The 18,895-nt window shown below is 33.6% G+C and overlaps 1 protein-coding gene across 12 annotated transcripts in view; it reads left to right on the forward strand.

Annotated features, from left to right (window-relative positions):
- AHI1 (Abelson helper integration site 1) overlaps nucleotides 1–18,895 on the forward strand; it is a 215,666-nt gene that overhangs the window by 55,295 nt on the left and 141,476 nt on the right. For all 12 annotated transcript variants that reach the window (XM_059941146.1, XM_059941137.1, XM_059941140.1 and 9 more), the window contains exons 16-19: nucleotides 752–870; nucleotides 3,217–3,347; nucleotides 4,644–4,784; nucleotides 16,585–16,781. In XM_059941146.1, the coding sequence (XP_059797129.1) occupies nucleotides 752–870; nucleotides 3,217–3,347; nucleotides 4,644–4,784; nucleotides 16,585–16,781 (588 nt within the window). The remainder of the gene's footprint in view (nucleotides 1–751; nucleotides 871–3,216; nucleotides 3,348–4,643; nucleotides 4,785–16,584; nucleotides 16,782–18,895) is intronic.

The following is an 18,895-nucleotide window of genomic DNA, read 5'->3' on the forward strand; positions in this document are numbered from 1 at the left end:
CCTCGAGGGAGAAGAAGGCTAATTCAGAATTCTGCCTACAGGTTAAAGCAGACCCTCTCTTGACTCTTTAGACTTTAGTTTAAGCAGTTTTGCATTTGCAATTTTTGTCTTTCTCCTGGTAATCGAAACAAGAACCTTTGGAAATTGTCCTTATACACGGCTTGTTCAGGCAGATTCTCTTTCAGTGTTTGTGTCTTTCTTGACATCATTAATCAGGTCTACTTATAGTCTTCTTCTATAAGTAGAAGATTTAGCTGCCTTAAGTATCCAAAAAAAAAAAAATTACAAGCTAAACTAAATTATTTCAGAATAAGATGCTGATAATTTACCTTTTTCAGGACAAGTGGAAGTAGATGTATGAAGAAATAATCTGAGACTGAAATAGAACTTGAGAGCTAATTCTATACTTAATTTTGAATTTATAAAAATTGGAAAGTTTCTTATCTGATGATAAACAGACAGTGTAGTGTTAGAAGATGTGTTTGTAGAAAGTGCTTCTTGTTTGGGAATATACTACAAAAACACTAATTAAATATGGTGTTACATAACAACCAAAAAATACATTTTAGCAGCTTTATTTTCATCCTTAACCTGAAGTTACTTGGAATAATTTTGCTAACAATTTTAAAACATCCTGTATTGTGCAATTGAAAATGACATCTTAAAATTAAATTTGTACACTTAAAAGGGCTTAACTTTAGACAAATTTTACAGTGGTAATATTTTATTATCTTTTTTAAAATCATTTTAGGAAATTAAAGAGAGTGAGTTTAAGGGGATTCCAATAAGTTACTTGGAGGTTCATCCCAATGGAAAACGTTTGTTAATTCATACCAAAGACAGTACTTTGAGAATTATGGATCTTCGAATGTAAGTATATTTCAGTATTTGCAGGTTAAGTGCTTATAGAATAAGTAATGATTTAATTCATATTTATAAAGTGCAGCTGTGGTTCTCAACTAGAGAATTTTGTCCCTCAGGGGACCTCTGGCAGTGTCTAGAAACACTTTTGAATGTTTATTCCAGTATCTGGTGGATAGAGACCAGAGATATCACTAAGCATCCTGCAGTGCATGAGACAGGCCTCTGCAACAATTATCTGACCCAAAATATGAATAGTTCTTAGGCTGAGATGTAGTCTATTGTTTTTTATTTTCACAATAAAAAAAAAAAGAAACTTCTGCCATCAAATATCTTTTATCTCTGTGATATTGGTTTAACATAGTATTATGATCTACTATCATGCCTGAATGAGAGGGCTTTTGATTCATACATCCTTGTTTTTCTTTTTTGTTTTATTTCTAAAAGAGGCAAATGAAAAGAGATACTCTTAATGTAAAAGGCAGAAGCAGAGTTCTAGGAAAACCAGCATGGACTTCTGGTGTGCTTTGGTTTTGACGTTAGAAGTTCCTGTAAAACAAATGAGAGAAAGCTATTTTATTAAATATCATTATTGTATTTAGAAAGGCAAATGTGGTAATCTAGATTAGTTTATTCTGCAATTATCACTTTAGGGCTAACCATTAAGCCCTTCAGTATTTATGTAGAACTGTTTGAGACACTGGCATGGGTGCTGTAGGAGAATGATAAGCAGAATTTGTTCATCAGGAATTTATAATCTAGTTGTACTACCTCCAAAATAACATATGAAACACTTAGGCTACATTGTGAGATCTTCAAGGACTGTAATCTGCTTATTCTTTTTTTCTATACATCGTACCCACGTCATACCTAACAGATAGCAAGTACTCAATAAGTATTTTTAATGAATATAAATACATAATAAAAGGATTGTATTTTTCATGGCAACGGTAAAGCTGATAGCTATAATATAGTCTTCTGTTAAAGTCTCTGTGGCAAGACTGGTCTTTGAGCTCAATCTTGAAGGATGGGTAGAATTTAGACAAGATGGCAGTGTCCTCACTAGGGTGGAAAACATGAAAAGCCTGGAATAAAGTTTGGAGGTAGAATAATAGAAGCTGTATTCAGGGCAGAGTGAGTTAGTCTGTATGAGCATGGGTTTCTTGCTAAGGAATGCTGAGAGAGAATCCAATAGAAATTAGAGCCAGACTTTAGAAGACCAGGCCTGCAGAATTTGGTTGTTCTCTTTTTAAGCAGTATAGTATTCAGCCTATGACCATGCTTGGGCTCTAGAGGAAAACTGCTTGCAGTCAAATACTGCCTGTTCCACCCCTTACTAGCTGATTAATCTCCCTGTGTCTCTCTTTCCTCATCACTCAAATGGAAGAAATAATACACCATCCTCATAAGTGTTTTGTGAGGAATAAACTAGTTTATACATGTAAAGTACTTAAAACATTAACAGACATAGCAGAAGTGTTTGACCCAGTAACCTTAGGTTTAGTTATTTATGTTAAGAAAATAATGAGGCAGTGCAAAAAATATATATATACACAGGGTTGTTCACAGAAATCATATTCATGGTAGGGGAAAGCTGGAAACATCCTAAGTGTTATCCAACAATAGAAAATCTCTTAGATACATTTAGACAATGATATAATATATGCCTATTAAAATGATAATGCATAATCTTTATTTTCTGACATGATGGCCATTATTCATGATTCATTGTTGACTGAAAAAAGCAGATAACAGAGCAGTATATGTAATATCTTCTCTGTAAACCAGGGACGATACTAGTACCTACCTGGCGCATAATAAGCACTAAAACAGTGTTAGCTATTATTATTCATAAGTTAAAAAGCCTGGAAGGTTATATACCATATTTAATAGATGATTCAATAATGTTTTGTCTAATACTTCTGCAACAATCAAGTATTCATTGTTTGATTTTAAACATTTATCACATGGAGAAAATATAAGAATATAAAAATTCTGTTCAGTTTTTAGTAAACAATTCAAATGCTACTTCCAAAGTAGTCTTTTGCTCCATAGCTAGAAATCATCTCTCTTATCCAAATCTGAAAAGTACTCTTTCTGTTCTTCTTTTGTGGCACTTTCTACATCCACTTTCTATTTTACTTTAATGCATTTCTTCTCTCTCCTGCTAAATGATAAGCTCCCTGAGCTCTGGGACTATCTCTTCTTTATTCTGCATCCATCATAGAGTATCCTGCATAACAGATTCTCACAAGTTGTTTGTTAAATGCAAATGAAGTATTTAAAAGTCTTCCTACCACCAGTCTTTTAAATGGGTAAGACAGGTTGCATTTGTAAAATCTTTTTGGTTTCTAGATTAGCAGCAAGGAAATTTGTAGGTGCAGCAAATTATCGAGAGAAGATTCACAGTACTTTGACACCATGTGGGACTTTTCTCTTTGCTGGAAGTGAGGATGGTATAGTATATGTTTGGAACCCAGAAACAGGTAAATAATATTTCATTGAACTTAAAAATTTTTTTTGTTTTGTTTTTGATGAAGTATAAAAACTACCATTTTATGGAATAATTTTCAAGGAAATTCTGATTTCAGGTTCTCAGCTATGTTTTTCAAAATTGGAAAGCTGATAATGGAATTCAGCTGCAGTCTAAATTTATATTAAATTCTGTTCTTTATGGTTTTGATATCTTCATGGATTTAGAATTTCACATTGTAATTCAAGGTTTATTCTTTCCTTGTTGGTAATGAGATATTGTTGATCTTAGAGAAGTGTTTAATGAGGACTGTAATACAAAACACAGTGTTATAAACTGAATTTAAAGTACAACTAGGTATACAAATGGTTAACCATCTACATTTTTATTAGAAACAAACATACTCCTGTCAGTTTTGGATGTCTGAAACTTAATAGCAATTTTGCTGTAATTCAGTTTTTTTTCAATAACATAAACTATGTTATTGGGCAGTTCATTTGTGCTTCACCTTGCTTTTCAAAAGAAAAGCCAAAACTACATAAACATTTTTTTTTAGCAGTAGAAAGAATTTTATAAAAGTTACTTTAAAGTTTATTTAATGAGCAGTATTTGACTTCAGCTTTTTATTTTCTTCATCTTTCCCTTTAGGCATTTTTGACTAGTCAGTTCACTTACAGTTTTGTTTTTTTTTTTCTTACTGTATTTTGATACTTCAGCATCAGTTCATAAGTGTTCATAAATCTCTTTTCCCCGGCAATCAGTGGAACTGGATACTTTGCTTTTTGAGTTCTGATTTTCAAACTTAAACTTCTGCTGTAGACCTCTTTTAGTCATTAATAATCATATGCATCTTTAAAGCAGATGGTACGTCAAACAGCCTCTGGAAGAAAAATAGAAAAAATTAATTCCTCACTAAACCTCTCCCAACCAGAGTTTCTTTAGTTTTAATCCTGACATTCCTCCCCTAGTTCTCCCTGGAGTTCTTTGTTAGCTAGCATTTGCTCAGCTCTGTCAGATCTCAGAGTCAGGTCTCTCTACTTCCAAGCTCTTTGTCTTTATTTTGTGCCTTGAATACCTCCGTGAAGAGGTTGGACTGAAAAGTAGAAAAAGGAGGGCCAACAGAATGAAAAATAAAGATAATTATTTAATATAGTGGTACTCAAATATTTATAAGTTTTTAAGGTGTTCATGTAAATAACGTGAGCTTTATCATTACTTACTATAAATCTTTTTTAATAAGCTACAGAATAATCTTCTAATGAGAAGTATCTGAGATGGTACAAATTATTGAATGTCTTTTCTTATTTAGGAGAACAAGTAGCAATGTATTCTGACCTGCCATTCAAGTCACCCATTCGAGATATTGCTTATCATCCACTTGAAAATATGGTTGCATTTTGTGCGTTTGGGCAGAATGAGCCAATTCTTCTATATATTTATGATTTCCATGGTAAGTCCACCACTTGATAAGAGGAGAATATTTAGAGTAACCTTTACATTTAGACTGAACCGGAAATTATGAGCTCTGTGAAAACTGTCATCCTTTGTATTAACAAAGCTCTCTTGAATATACTATGAAAGCCAAGCAACTTAAAAAGATCATATTATTATTATAACATTTTATTTTTCCATGAGCACTATTATTATGGAGTTTAAATATCATCAAAAGTACACATAACGGTTGTGCTCTTACGTTGTAATCACAGAAAGGTAGTCATCACTTCCTTTGTAAATCAATTTAAATAAATAAAATTCACCTAAAAATTATTTGGGAATATGTCTAAATTTAAAAGATTAAATAACATTTAGGAAATATGGATCTGTAATGTTTTTACTTGAATATTGAGTTAATTTTCCTATTCTTTGTTTTTCTTTTTTACTAAAGCGCATAGTTTAAATAAGTTGTAATCTTGAGAGTTTCTTAACATAAAAAGAAGGCAAAAAAATCAAGCGTCAATGAAAATGAGATCTGGAATTAGAAATCTAACGCCTTTTTCTACTCTAAAATTACACTATTCTATAATTTTGGAAAATAATAAGGAAATAAAGACTTTGGACACATTTTTCAGAAATAGTATGGCATTATTAGAATTATCTGGATTTATGCTATTTTTCATATATTTCTTTAATTTTTGTCCTGAAATTAGGATTTCATTGTTCTGCATGGTATTGATAGTGCTGACACTCTCAAAATTGCAGTTCCATTTTCTTCATATATTAATTATTGTACAAAAATAAATGGTTTTTATTACTCTCTTTGCTTTGTTTAGGATATCATTCACTGTTTTTGCTAAGCTAAGATGGCTTCCACACAATGTCATAAATGCATAAATATGCAAATATGTATACAGGTAACATTGCTGTGGAACTATCTAGACAGAGTGTTTAAGTTAATGAAATGCAGGTGGTTAAGCTTACTGCATTAATACAGTATGAACTGGTTAATGTTTGTGATAAGTGCTAAGTGTTAGACAATTGAGTTATTAAGCTCTAAACCTGAAGTTCTTGATCATAGTATGGATTTTTTTATGCCTTTACAGGTGAATTATATTAGAAAATAATGTGTAAAATTGAGATTTATCCTGTTTTAAAGAATTTTACAAAGAAGAAATAATAAATTTCTCTGACACATATTCAGATTTACAGAACAGTATTACTGATGGTGGAATTGTTAAACAACACAATACCACTTACTATTACAAACAAATTTAGCAAAAGTAAACACTGCCTGACTATGGGAAAAGACAAGTGGATTTCTCAAATCATCTAGTGTCCAAGTTTGTTGTCTAGTTCAAACATATGTCCTGAAACAGGTCTTTCTTTCATACACTTTAAATCTTCACAGAAAGGAGAAGAGTTATACCTAATTACTTTGTAATGGGAACTGTTATATAGGAAATAGGCACTCAGTTATTTCCTCAAACTCTTCAGAAGTTTCACCACAGTTTTCATTGAATTTCTATTTTGCTTTTTAGGCTTTTGAAATTTTCACTACAAAATGCAATTTAAAGCTCCAGTCTCATCTTTTTTCTTTAGTTTATTTTTTGTCTTTGATAGAAGTTCATCAGTAGATTAGCGCAGTTAGGTTTGTCCATTTGGTTTTGTGACAATAGACATTTAGACTAAGAAGTCCACTCTAGAAGCATAAGTAGAAAGAGCCAAGTGTTTAGGAGTTCAAAAACATTAGTTTTAGGCTCAGTTCGGTTTCTTTAGTGGGCTTGCACAAGCCTCTTGCCTTCCTGAAGCTCCATTTCCCTATCTAGTAAATGGTCCTACAACTAATTTCTGTCCTACCTAAGAGATTTTTTTGCGAGGGTGCTATGAGACAGGGACTGTGAAAGTACTTTGTAAGCTGATAAGCACTATACTAAAACAGACAAAAAAGATAAAGTGGGTTGTTACCATGCTCATCCAACCTGTATACACTTGACTCTATGGGAACTTATGTTTTAACATGCTGATAAGCCTCTCTGTGTGGAATGAAATGGAAAAAAAGGTTTTTTTCCCTTTCTTTCACTCTTTCTGTTGGTCAGCCTTTTCCTTTTATTTATTAGAGTGTGTACCTTTCTAGGTCAGTTGTATTAGAAAATAAATGCATAAAGTTAAGAACATTATGTTATGTCCACAGTATCTTGATGTAAATGAGGGATTTCCATGAGTGTTTTAGAAATTTAAATGTTCAGTTAATACACATATTAAATTAAAATATTTTGTGCAGTGTATTTAGAACACAATTTTTGATATGCTAACACACCTTTACAAACAAAACTCAAAATGTTTCAACACATTTTCCCAACTCTTTGCTGCCTATTTTTAAAAAGAAGCAGTTTAGGAAAAAGTTATGTGATCTCAAGCAATCCAAGATTTAGCACAGTTCTTGTGAATGGTGTATAACCATGAAAAAATGAAAAGTTGTTTCAGACTCTAAAATATTTTGCTCATTAAATACAGGCCAGAATCGTGAAGTCTTTAAATTTTTTCAATGAAAATTATAACATTTATTACTGACCTATTATACCTTTGCCTTATATTTTATTTATCTTTTAACACAGGACTATTTTGCTCACACTTTGTTGTCTGAAAATAAAGTTTACAAGTAGTTTTACATAAATGTTTTAATGGTAAAAAATTTGAAAGATACAAAACAGTTACATGATTTTTTAGGTAGTATTTATCAGAGCAGCTGATACATTTAAGCAATTTTTAAGGAAAATGGAGTAAGCTCATTTTTTTTATCAGTTAAATAAGCTGTGAATGAGACCACAGTGGTAGCTAAATGTATCATCCATCTTTCAGTTCTAGCAAAATCTGTGAAGAGTCAGCAGGCATCTTTCCCTGTTAAGCATGTGTTCAGGTTGTGGTCTTTTGGGTCTTTCATTCTACTGACTTTTTGCTTTTTTTGGTAAGAAATATGATTTTTACTTTCAGAAGGCAGTTTTATTTGCCTGATTTTGAAAGGGTTAATCATCTAGTAATACAAAATTTAGTCACAGTGTACCACAAATAATGTACTTTTAGGATTCCCATAATAACAGAGTACTAGTCAGAGAAACGGCTTCTACTGAATTAAATTTATGAAGCTAGACTTCAGCAATTAATGTTCTGTTATTAATCAATACTTGTCTACCTCAATCTCTAGGATCCTGTTCTACATTTAATGATAATTTTGTCTAATACTTATAGAGCATCTTCCATGTTCCTGGTACTATTTTAAGCACTTTACCCATATTTTTTAAAGTTTTCACAATAATCTTATGAGGTAGGTATTATAATTATCCCCATTATGGGAGCCAGGACTTGGATCCATACAGTCTGGACTTGGAGTCCATACTCTCATTTGCTATACTAAACTGCCTTTTTAGCAGATTTCCTGAAATATTAGCTTTTGATTGTCTAATATGCAAACTTTTTTTTTTTCTACAAAACCATTTATTCTATGCCTCTCCGTGGAGTATGTGATTTCTTTATATTATCTATACTTTGTGGGAAGCAGAGTTGGAGGCTTATTTGTCTTTTTATTACTGGTACCTAGTCTGAATACTGACACATATTGAATATACATGTAGTATTTTAAGCAGAATCAAGTCTTAATTTGGGAAGTTCTCAGCATTATACGGTAATCCCAGGTAATGAGCCTAATTTTTCACTAGGTGGCAGTATCTCCTGTGACTCAGTATTAACTCTGGAATGCTTTTCAGTCATAGTGTTTTAGGCAAAACAAATCTTCATTGAGCATTTATTGTGTGCCAAGTTGAACAGCGCTGTGAAACCCAGGAATCAGAACCATGCTCTTTTCCAATCTTTTGTGCTTCCTAAGTAGTTAATTAAACCTCTGGGAGAATTTTAGTTAAACTGAAAGGCAGTCTACCATTGACACTAAACATGATTTTATTTATAGAGCGTAGATTTATTAATGATCACCTGCATCGTCATTGTTGATAGGTTTATTTTTCACATTGTGACATGTTTTACCAGAATTCAGGGCAATATATACCTTTACATTCCTATGTAACTTGCTCAGTAACAAAAAGCCCATGGTGTTTACAAGGCCCTATGTCTAACATCCTACCTGCTATATTACTGATGTGCAATAAATACTTGAAATAAGAATTTAAAATCCCATAGAATAGCATTTTCCCCTTATATTTTATAAAAATATAGAATGAAAGGCATGATCAGTTAGTACATTTGGGGCTAATAATGATAGTGGTAGTAGTAGTAGCTAATATTTATCAAGTACTTATGCTGTCAAGCATTTATTTATTTATTTAGTAAGTATCCCCTACTCTCATGAGCATTTTACATGCATTATCTCATACAGTTCTCCCAAATCCCCACAAGATAGTTGCCATTATTATCCCCATTTTGCAGATGAAACTGAGGCACATGAGGAGCATGAAGTAATTTGCCTGAGGCCACACAATTGGTAAAATGACAACGCTTGCCAGGCTGTCTGACTCCAGAGCCCATACTCTTAAAACATTAAGCTGTCTGCCACAGCTACTTATTTAGTCTTTGCATTTCCTATTTCATGAAGTAACTTAAGAAGGTAGCCGAATATACCTGTGGTGAAATGTAGTGTTTGTTTTCAATTTAATATATAGGAAGACCCCTTAAGAGTAAAAGGAGCTTTGGTTGTCTAGTATCATTATTAATTGTTCACTCCTTTACAAATGTTGGTGGTAATTATAATGCATTAAGCCATTATATTCTCAATATAGTCCAAAATATGATTTTTCTTTATTATGTAATATTAAATTTTAATGTAACTACTTTTATAATATTTTTGCAATTAGTTAATGTCTAGTTGAAATAAATTTTTTTTTTTAAATAGGTTCTGTATTTTTTATTTTTTTTTTTTTAAATTTATTTTTGGCTATGTTGGGTCTTCGTTTCTGTGCAAGGGCCTTCTCCAGTTGTGGCAAGTGGGGGCCACTCTTCATCGCGGTGCACGGGCCTCTCACTATCGTGGCCTCTCCCGTTGCGGAGCACAGGCTCCAGACGCGCAGGCTCAGCAGCTGTGGCTCACGGGCCCAGCTGCTCCGCGGCATGTGGGATCTTCCCAGACCAGGGCTCGAACCCGTGTCCCCTGCATTAGCAGGCAGATTTGCAACCACTACGCCACCAGGGAAGCCCTAGTTGAAATAAATTTAACATCTGTAGTTGAACGTATAATTTAATGGTGTTCTTGAAGTACTAATTATGAATGATTCAAAAGCAAACTCAGATGTTGTAATCCTCATACTTGGATAAGACTAGGCAGTAACATATATAACTGATTGTAGGTTAGAGTTTTAGATATCTATTATTAGTTTAGTAGGAGAAATTGAGATAGAAATGCCAAATTTTAAGACATACTGAAGCTACCTATTTCTTGGTCATATCCTGAAGCATCTGTTTTAATATTCCACACATGAGGGATACTCTGATTGAAAGCTTATGTCATTCAAGGATTCAGGATGTATAGAAAACGTAGTCAACTTAATGACTTTGAGCACAAACCAGAGCCCTGAATTCCTCATCCAGGCATTTTCTTTTGCTTACATTGGTGCTTTTTAAAGTACCCCTAGGGAACTTACCTGGTGGCGCAGTGGTTGGGAATCCGCCTGCCAATGCAGGGGACACGGTTCGAGCCCTGGTCCGGGAGGATCCCACATGGCAGTGGAGCAACTAAGCCCGTGCGCCACAACTACTGAGGCTGCTCTCTGAAGCCCGTGAGCCACAACTGCTGAGCCTATGTGCCACAGCTCCTGAAGCCCACACACCTGGAGCCCGTGCACTGCAACGAAGAGTGGTGTGCACTGGGGAAAGCCGCGCGCAGCAACAAAGACCCAACACAGCCAAAAATTAATTAATTAGTTAATTAATTAAAAAAAAAATAAATAAAGTGCCCCCAAAAAGAAAAAGTGGTACAGTTCAAAATACACAACAGTGTGGAGGGAAAGACTGAAGTAGGAATTAGAGCATTTTGGTCCTAGACAAAATGCCATCACCTTCTATTTGACCCTGGTCAAAAAATTTATCATTTCTATATCTGTTTTTTCACCTGAAAATTTAAAATAATACCTGTTCTATTTTATCTCAGTGTCTTATCAAAGGATAAAATGAAACTAGAAAGCAAGGCATGGAGCATGGATATGTGAAGCAGGCTGCAGTAGGGAAATCCTAGCTATTTTCTGTAGCAGTATACGTGTCCCGCACTTTCAGTTGAATAGCATGATGTGTGATGATTGATAATGGAATAGGAAATCAACAAAACTACAATGCATGTACTTCAGGGGATTTGGAGATAGTTTATTATATTTTCGATGTTCAACTAATAGATTTGCTGAATGATGGTAGACCCTCTCCCATTTGGTTGGCTATGAGACATGAGTCTTTTACACTTTCTTGTATAGCTTTTTGAAGTTTTATTAGTGACACTTTATAAGTTCTACATGACATATAAAATATTTCAAGAAATACAAGATTATGAACAGGCCCTGAAATACACTCAGGCTACTAGAATTGAAGTATTACTCAGTAGAACTTCTTTGATCCATTGACGCAGTTTCTTAAGATTCGCTGAAGCAGGAACAAGTCAGGCCCAGTGAAATACAACAAAAAATCGTAAGCCCTTGAACATCCTTGTCTTAGTCAATTTGGACTGCTATAACAGAATACCAGAGACTAGATGGCTCATAAACAACAGACATTTCTTTCTCACAGTTTTGAGGTCTGGGAAGTCCAAAATCAAAGCCCTCACTCTTTGTCCAATGAAAGCTCACTTTCTGGTTCATAAAGAGCGCCTTTAGCTGTACCCTCACATGGTACAGCTAAAGACCTCATTGGGGTCTTTTTTATAAGAGCACTAATCCCTTTCATGAGGGCTGTGCTCTCATGACCTAATCACCTCCCAAAGGCCCCATCATCTCCTAATACCATCACCTTGGGGGTTAGGATTCCAACATAGGGATTTTAGGGGAACACAACATTCAGACGACAGAGATTCTCTTCACACCGCAAGTGTGAGAGGAAGAGAAGGAGGGTGCTGCATAACTGCTGAATGCTAGGAATCTAGAGCCGTAGACCTACCAGCTTACAGTAATCATATTATAATTAGAAGTAGAAATATTGATAAGTAAATTAGGTATCCAGTAAGATGACTATACACAGTAACAGGGGTATGTGTAATAGCAGATCTTGACCAAAGGTATTAAATGTTGAACCACAAAGAAATATTACTGTTGATATAGTGTAAGAAAAAGACCATGCTATTTTTTCATTGTGCTTTATTATAAAGTCAATAACATAAGTACACATAGGTTTTAATAATAACAAACCTTGTATTATTTTCAAATGTAAAGGGCACAGAATTGAAATATCTTATTTCCTCCATTCTTCCTCCTATAAAGATAAAGATCTCCTGAGGAAAACCACATTATTTTTTTATAATTGTTTAAGGCCAGAACATACACAGAAGCACTGAACTTACTATATAAATCAGGAAAGAGTGTCAGTTATGAAAACATTTTAAGAATTTTTTTAATCGTGTAAAGTCTAGAATCCCAAATTACAGGTGATAGTAGGTAAATTTAGAAGTATTTTGGTGGATATAGGAAGGAAAGGAAATTGCATTTCCTTTAAGCAAATGTAGTTGCCACCTCTGTGTTCTCAGCACCATGTCCATTGCTCTGCTGTACCACTTAGCACATAGCAGTAATTTCTTGTTGACCTCCAAAAATTCAGACCCCCAAGAGCGGGGCAGTGCTTTTGTATGCCCAGAGCCTGCTCTAGTGCACTCCTCTAAGAGTCATGAAAGGATAGGGATGAGACTTAAAATTGTGAGTTTTAAACATATTAGTTAGGTTAGAGCTAAGTTTTAAACATACAAAGTTAAATTAGTACAAGGAAGAGAAAATGACTAAGTGAAGAAATACAGTTACCTAATTGCACCATCATTCTCTAACCATGGCCTCTATGAAAATGATTTAGAAACCTTTGAACTGTTAGAAGCGTAGAGCTTGAAGGAATTTCAGAAATCATCTATTATAACCTATTTTACAGGGAAATAATCTGTATAGTCTTACACAAATAGGTATTTGTGGAGGGCTGGGGAGGGGAAAGAATGCAAGAACTTGACAGCAGCTTGTTTGTAGTTTGTAGTATCTGAGAAACTAGGTCTTTACGAATATTTCTTCAGATTTTTTTTATGGCTGTCTTCGCAGAACTAGAGGTGCTAAAGATAAGGTAGGGTGTTAATTTGCCTCCTTGAAATCCAGTCAGATGGCTTTTGTATAGAAAATTCCCTTTAGACAACATAAACAAGTATTCATAATTGTTTGGGGTTTATTTTTGTCATCTGTATCCGTTTAGGCCATTTTAATCTTTTCTGAAAGGTATCCTTAATGCCTGGAAAAATAGATAAATACTCAGGCAGTTGCCTTTTGTTATTTTTTACTAGTTAAATAAATTCCTTTTTTAAAAAATTAAAATAATACATGTTTAGCATAGCATAATACTTAGAAAATACAGTTTGGCAAAAAGAGTAAGGTAAATACCCAAATCCTACTGTCCCGTATAACTGTTGCTTATATCAGCCTCTGTGCTTCTAACGTGTACTCACCCACTCAGGGCTTGAGGTGAAATTGTAGTTGTGTATCTGGCAAGTACAAAAACATAGGGAGTCAGAAAATGCCATTAAATAGTTAAACCCAGTTTTACTTTCCATTCTAGTAGCAAAAACCAATGAAATGTTAAGAGGACAATTTTGAAAAGCAAATCAGGCAAAGATCATGGAACGTGATTTTTACGCGTTGATTCATTCATCCCTGACCCATCTACTAAAGTCAAACCTCCAGTCCATTGAGCACTCTTCTTTTACAGCTTCAAAGTTTCTCTTTGTTCTTTAAACAATCTTTTATTTGAGGTAAGTAAATGTTCTGAGTGCTATGAAAAGAAGTCCAAACTATATACTGAAAAATAGTAGTCAAACCCACAAAAATCTAAGTGTAGGCACAGCTACACTTCCATCTGAAAACAGTAATTGGTACTGAGGAACGTGCATCACTGCAAGGGTGGGCTGTAAGCAGGTCTTCTCCCTCAATTACGTCCCCTGGTTCTTAACCACCATCAAGGTCTGCAGGGAGAGAGCCCCAGTTATCATTGAGCTGTTCTTCACTTAGAACATGTGAATGAAGTAGTACATGAATATAAAGATCAGAGACCTAAATTTTTTTGTAGGTGCTATTTCAAATTCATGCTTCGTGAAACCAAGGTTGATAGCTAAAAAGAAAAGTGATCATCCTTTTGTATATTCATTTTATTGCTTTATAAACTTTTTTCTTCCAATTAATAATATATTATGAACAATTTTCTATCATGATAATTATACATCTGTACATAATTTTAGTGGCTGAATTCCCTTTCTTTAAATGAATACACCATAATTTAAACAACTATTGTTGCATAATTCCACTATTATATGTTTTTCAGTATTTTAAAGAACACTTCAGTACACATCTGGCTACCCTTACTCAGTTTGTTCCATGGGAACAAATATCTTGAGGTACAGTGGGATAGTTGAACAAGCAATAAAAGAAGCATCACTTTCTAATTTGCCTTCTTCCTCTTATTTCTTCCTTAATTAGTAGTGAAGTTGGATATATAGTTCTCCTTTTTGTGAATTTTCTGTAATGGTCATTTGCCCATTTTTCTGTTGGATTATTCATTTTTAATTGATTTTATGGGGACTCTTTGAATATTAACTCCTATCACTTTTTTGTGAGCAATTTTATTGAGGTGTAATTGACATACAAGAAACTGCATATATTTTAAATGTACACCCTGATAAGTCAACACATATTTATATACTTGTGAGACTATCACCTCAACCAAGATAATGAACACATCCATCATCCCCCAGAGTTAACTTGTGCTCCTTGGTCATCTCTCCCTACCTCCCCCTACTGCCAGACAAACACTATGAATTAATTTGCATTTTCTAGAACTGTATATGAGTGCAACAGTATATACCACGTACTTTTTTTGGTCTGTCTTCTTTCACTCATAATTACTTTGAAGTTAATTTGTGTTTTAGAGTTTATCAATAGTTCCTTTTTATTTCTGAGTATTACTTTATTGTATTGATATATCACAGTTTGTTTTTCCATTCACCTGTTGATGGGCATTTGGGTTTTATCCAGTTTTTAGCTATTACAAATAAAGGTGCTGTGAATATTCATTTACAAGTGTTTGTATAAACATATGCTTTTATTTCTCTTGAATAAATACCTAAAAATAGAAGAGCTGGATCCCAGCGCGGATATATGTTTTAAGAAGCTGCCAGACTGTTCTGTAAAGTGGTTGTGCTGCTTAACCTTGCCACCACTAGTCTGTATTTCAGTATCTCCGTATCCTTGCTAAATTTGAAATGGCCAGTCTTTTAAATTTTAGCCCTTGTAATAGGTATGCTGTGCTATTTCATTGTGGTTTTAATTTGCTTATCCTTAATGACTAATGATGTTAAGCACCTTTTCATGTGCTTATTTACCATCCATGTATCTTCTTCACTGAATCATCTGTTCAGATCTTTTGCCCATTTGTAAAACTGGCTTGTTTGCTTTCTGATTATTGAATTTTGAGAGTTAGGTTTCTTATATACAAGTGATGCTCTATCAGATATATGATTTGCAAATATTTCTCCCAGCCTTTGGCTTTTCTTCTAATTGTCTTATGAGTTTGAAAGAACAGACGTTTGAAATTTTTATGAAGTCCAAAGTTGTCAATTTTTTCTTTTATGGATTTTTAAATTATATAATTGTATAATCAAGAAAATACTTTTAAGTGATTACTTTTTATTTTTTCTCCTTTGTACTTACAGGCATTTAAAATTTTTCAAATTCATTTATTTAAATGATCAAATGAGATAATGTATGTGAAAGCATCCTAAAAATCATAAAGTACAATACAGGTGCTAATACCGTCGTCGTCGTCGTCATCATCATCATCATCATCAAAAACATTCACCCTTTGAGCCATCTGTTCCACTCTGGGGTATTAAATCCAAAGAAAGGATTCTTTTAAAAACTAAATTATGAAAGTACTTACGCATAGCCTATAATGAGGGAGAACAGAAAACATTGTAAATATTTAGCAATAGGAGAATACATAAATAAACTATGGCGCTTTCTTAGATGAGACATTGTAAAGCATTTATAAATGGTAATTACATAGTTGTAGAAATATGCAAAAACTTACATTTAAATTGAAAAACTGTTCAATTGTGTTTACACTATGATATCTTAAATAAACTGTACATATGAATAAAGATAGGGGTATGAAGATATGAAAACAGTTGTTTTAAGGAAATGGGTTTGTGACTAATTATTTTTATTGTTTTTGTGTTTTCTTTAATTCTGTTATACTATGCCTTTGATGTTTTATATTGTGTTTTCTGTATGCATCTCTTCAAAGTTAGAGTCCCCTTCCAATGTGTTATGTTTACCAGACCAAGATACTGCATGGCCTTCAAGGCTCAATTATACTACCTGACATGAAGTTATCTATGAAATTATTATATTTCCTTCCTTATGGTTTACAGTATTTAATAATTTCACATTTTTTTCATCATGTTGTATTATTATTACCCAGTATCTAAAATGTATTATGTACTTTCTGATCATTCCTTTAATGCTACAGTTTCATGGCTTAATTATTTCATTATGCTTTTGCCGTGATGATTTGAACTAATTATGGACTAATTTTTCCAGTTGCCCAGCAGGAGGCTGAAATGTTCAAACGCTACAATGGAACATTTCCATTACCTGGAATACACCAAAGTCAAGATGCTTTATGCACCTGCCCTAGACTGCCTCATCAGGGCTCTTTTCAGATTGATGACTATGTCCGCACTGAAAATTCTTCAATGAAGATGCAGCAAGTGAAACAGAGGATTGATTCTGTCACAGTATGTTTACTTATTTTATGCAGTTGAGAAGTTGGAAACTTTAAAACCATTTCAATTCTGTTTTACATTGCCATGCCAATAAATATTAACTGAACGAAGTAGTTATTTAAAACTAGGCTTTCTTATACTTTTATAGTTCCTTTCTGGTACTTGTTCTAAAATCACTAACTGCAGTAAACAAACTGAACTTAGGATAATCTATTAGGCTTTCCTGACTTGATATCTCTGTAAAGATCAGCCCAGGACTTGTTTCTCTACTTTAAAGTATATGTGTGTATATGTGTGTATACGCATATATACAACATGCAGACACGCACACACAGCAAATACCAACCCGGGAAAATGTCTACGTAAAATGTATAAATGGAACAACCTTCTTAATATGCAAGAACTAAATAATAAAGAAAATAAAGTGAGACTTCAACAAAGAAATGGATAAAAGAAATAAACATGTACTTTCAAAAAGAGTAGGTACAAATGTCTCATAAGCATATTTTAAAGTTCTATCTCACTTCAGAGAAAAGTAGTGCCACAGAAACCAGATATTGCCTGTAAAACTGGAAAATAGATGATGAAAATCAGGAGGAAGATGCTTGGTTAAAAGTCGTGTGGTATTCTGTTGGTGATAAATTACTATGCAGTGTTTCTCAAAGATAAGTGGTAAAATGTATTGAGAAGCTTGAACATCCTTAAAAATACTTAGGCTCTTTGACCCTAATAGTTCTTTTAGTGAGAATTAGCCTGAGCTCCTTGAAGACAGGGACTTTGCAGGCTTGTTGCGTTCCCCCTTGTGGCACAGTGCCTGGCACTTAATAAATATCATCCTTTCCCCTCCTCCTTTGATAGGGATATTGACCAGTTTTAAACCCAACGTAGGAGGAACTACATTGAGACATCTTTTAGTTCTGACTGTACTTTCTTCCTCTCTCCTTTCCTTTCTTTAGAAAGTTAGAGAGTGTGGAGTATACCAGAGTGCAGATCACTCAGACAACGGGTTCAGCTTTAGTTGGAATATGGGGGAAATTTTTTTATATTTCTCAGTCTAAATTTTAGAATAATACGACTATAAATTAATATTTCAGTGTTGTAAGACTTTATATTTTAACATTTTAAAATAATTGAATAATGAATGTGTTCCAGATTTTAAAAGGAGGTATGAATAGATAAATAGAGTTCTAAAAATTAGAGAAAAATATTTATTCACTAGGAAAAAAAATGGCCCTTGTCTAAAATCTTGCATGGCAAAATGATTTCATCTACAGACTTAAGAGCAACTCACAGATAGATATATAAAAACAAGTTTCCTACAATCTGTCAATCTTTACACTGTAAAACTTAACATCCTGGAATCACCTTGGGCTTGTAGCTTTTCTCCTGCATCATCTTTTATAGCTGTCATCCTCAGATAAATGAAAGGAAAGTAGATGTAAAAGAAAAATAAAATCAGAAAAATATTTTTTAAGATATGAAATCAACGGCAAGGGGAAAGTAAATTGATAATTTATTATAAGAGAAAAACTTGTTTCTCATAGAATCATTGATTTATTTAGCTTTTACTAAACTTTTCCTTTTAAAAATTATGCTTTGGGATTGAGGTAGATTGAGGCTGCCTTTGGAAATGAAAGCTTTGTCTGTTTGCTGTGGTTTTTGAAAAACCATATATTTCCTGTGTTAAGAGAATTCTCTGAACTTTTTTTTCAAATGCTATCTGCAGTGTATTTTCTCTGAGAATGTATGTAGTATATATGGGAATCAAAACAAAATGTCATCTTTGTTCCCACGGAAGCTCCATTCTTTTTATGTTCTGCAAGCATTTAGGTTGACTGGATTCTCACCTTTTGTCACAATGCCTTTTCTCTTGTTTCCTAAGCTGTGTTTTGGTAGACCCTAAATTCCTTTTCCTATTAGGTTTGTTACTTAGTCTAAAAGGCTCTGTCACTGGTCTTCTATGTAGAAGTCTAATAGAGAAGACTATATTACTTCTATATTGTAGAAGACTGTATCCCTGGAGATACTCCTTTCTTTGTAACCACAAAAGGAATGTTTTTCTGATAAAACACAGTTCAAGTTTAGGGTATGATTTGTGTGTGTGTGAATTGCATAATAAATTCAGT

Source organism: Balaenoptera ricei, chromosome 12, assembly GCF_028023285.1.
Source record: "Balaenoptera ricei isolate mBalRic1 chromosome 12, mBalRic1.hap2, whole genome shotgun sequence".
Taxonomy (NCBI): domain Eukaryota; kingdom Metazoa; phylum Chordata; class Mammalia; order Artiodactyla; family Balaenopteridae; genus Balaenoptera; species Balaenoptera ricei.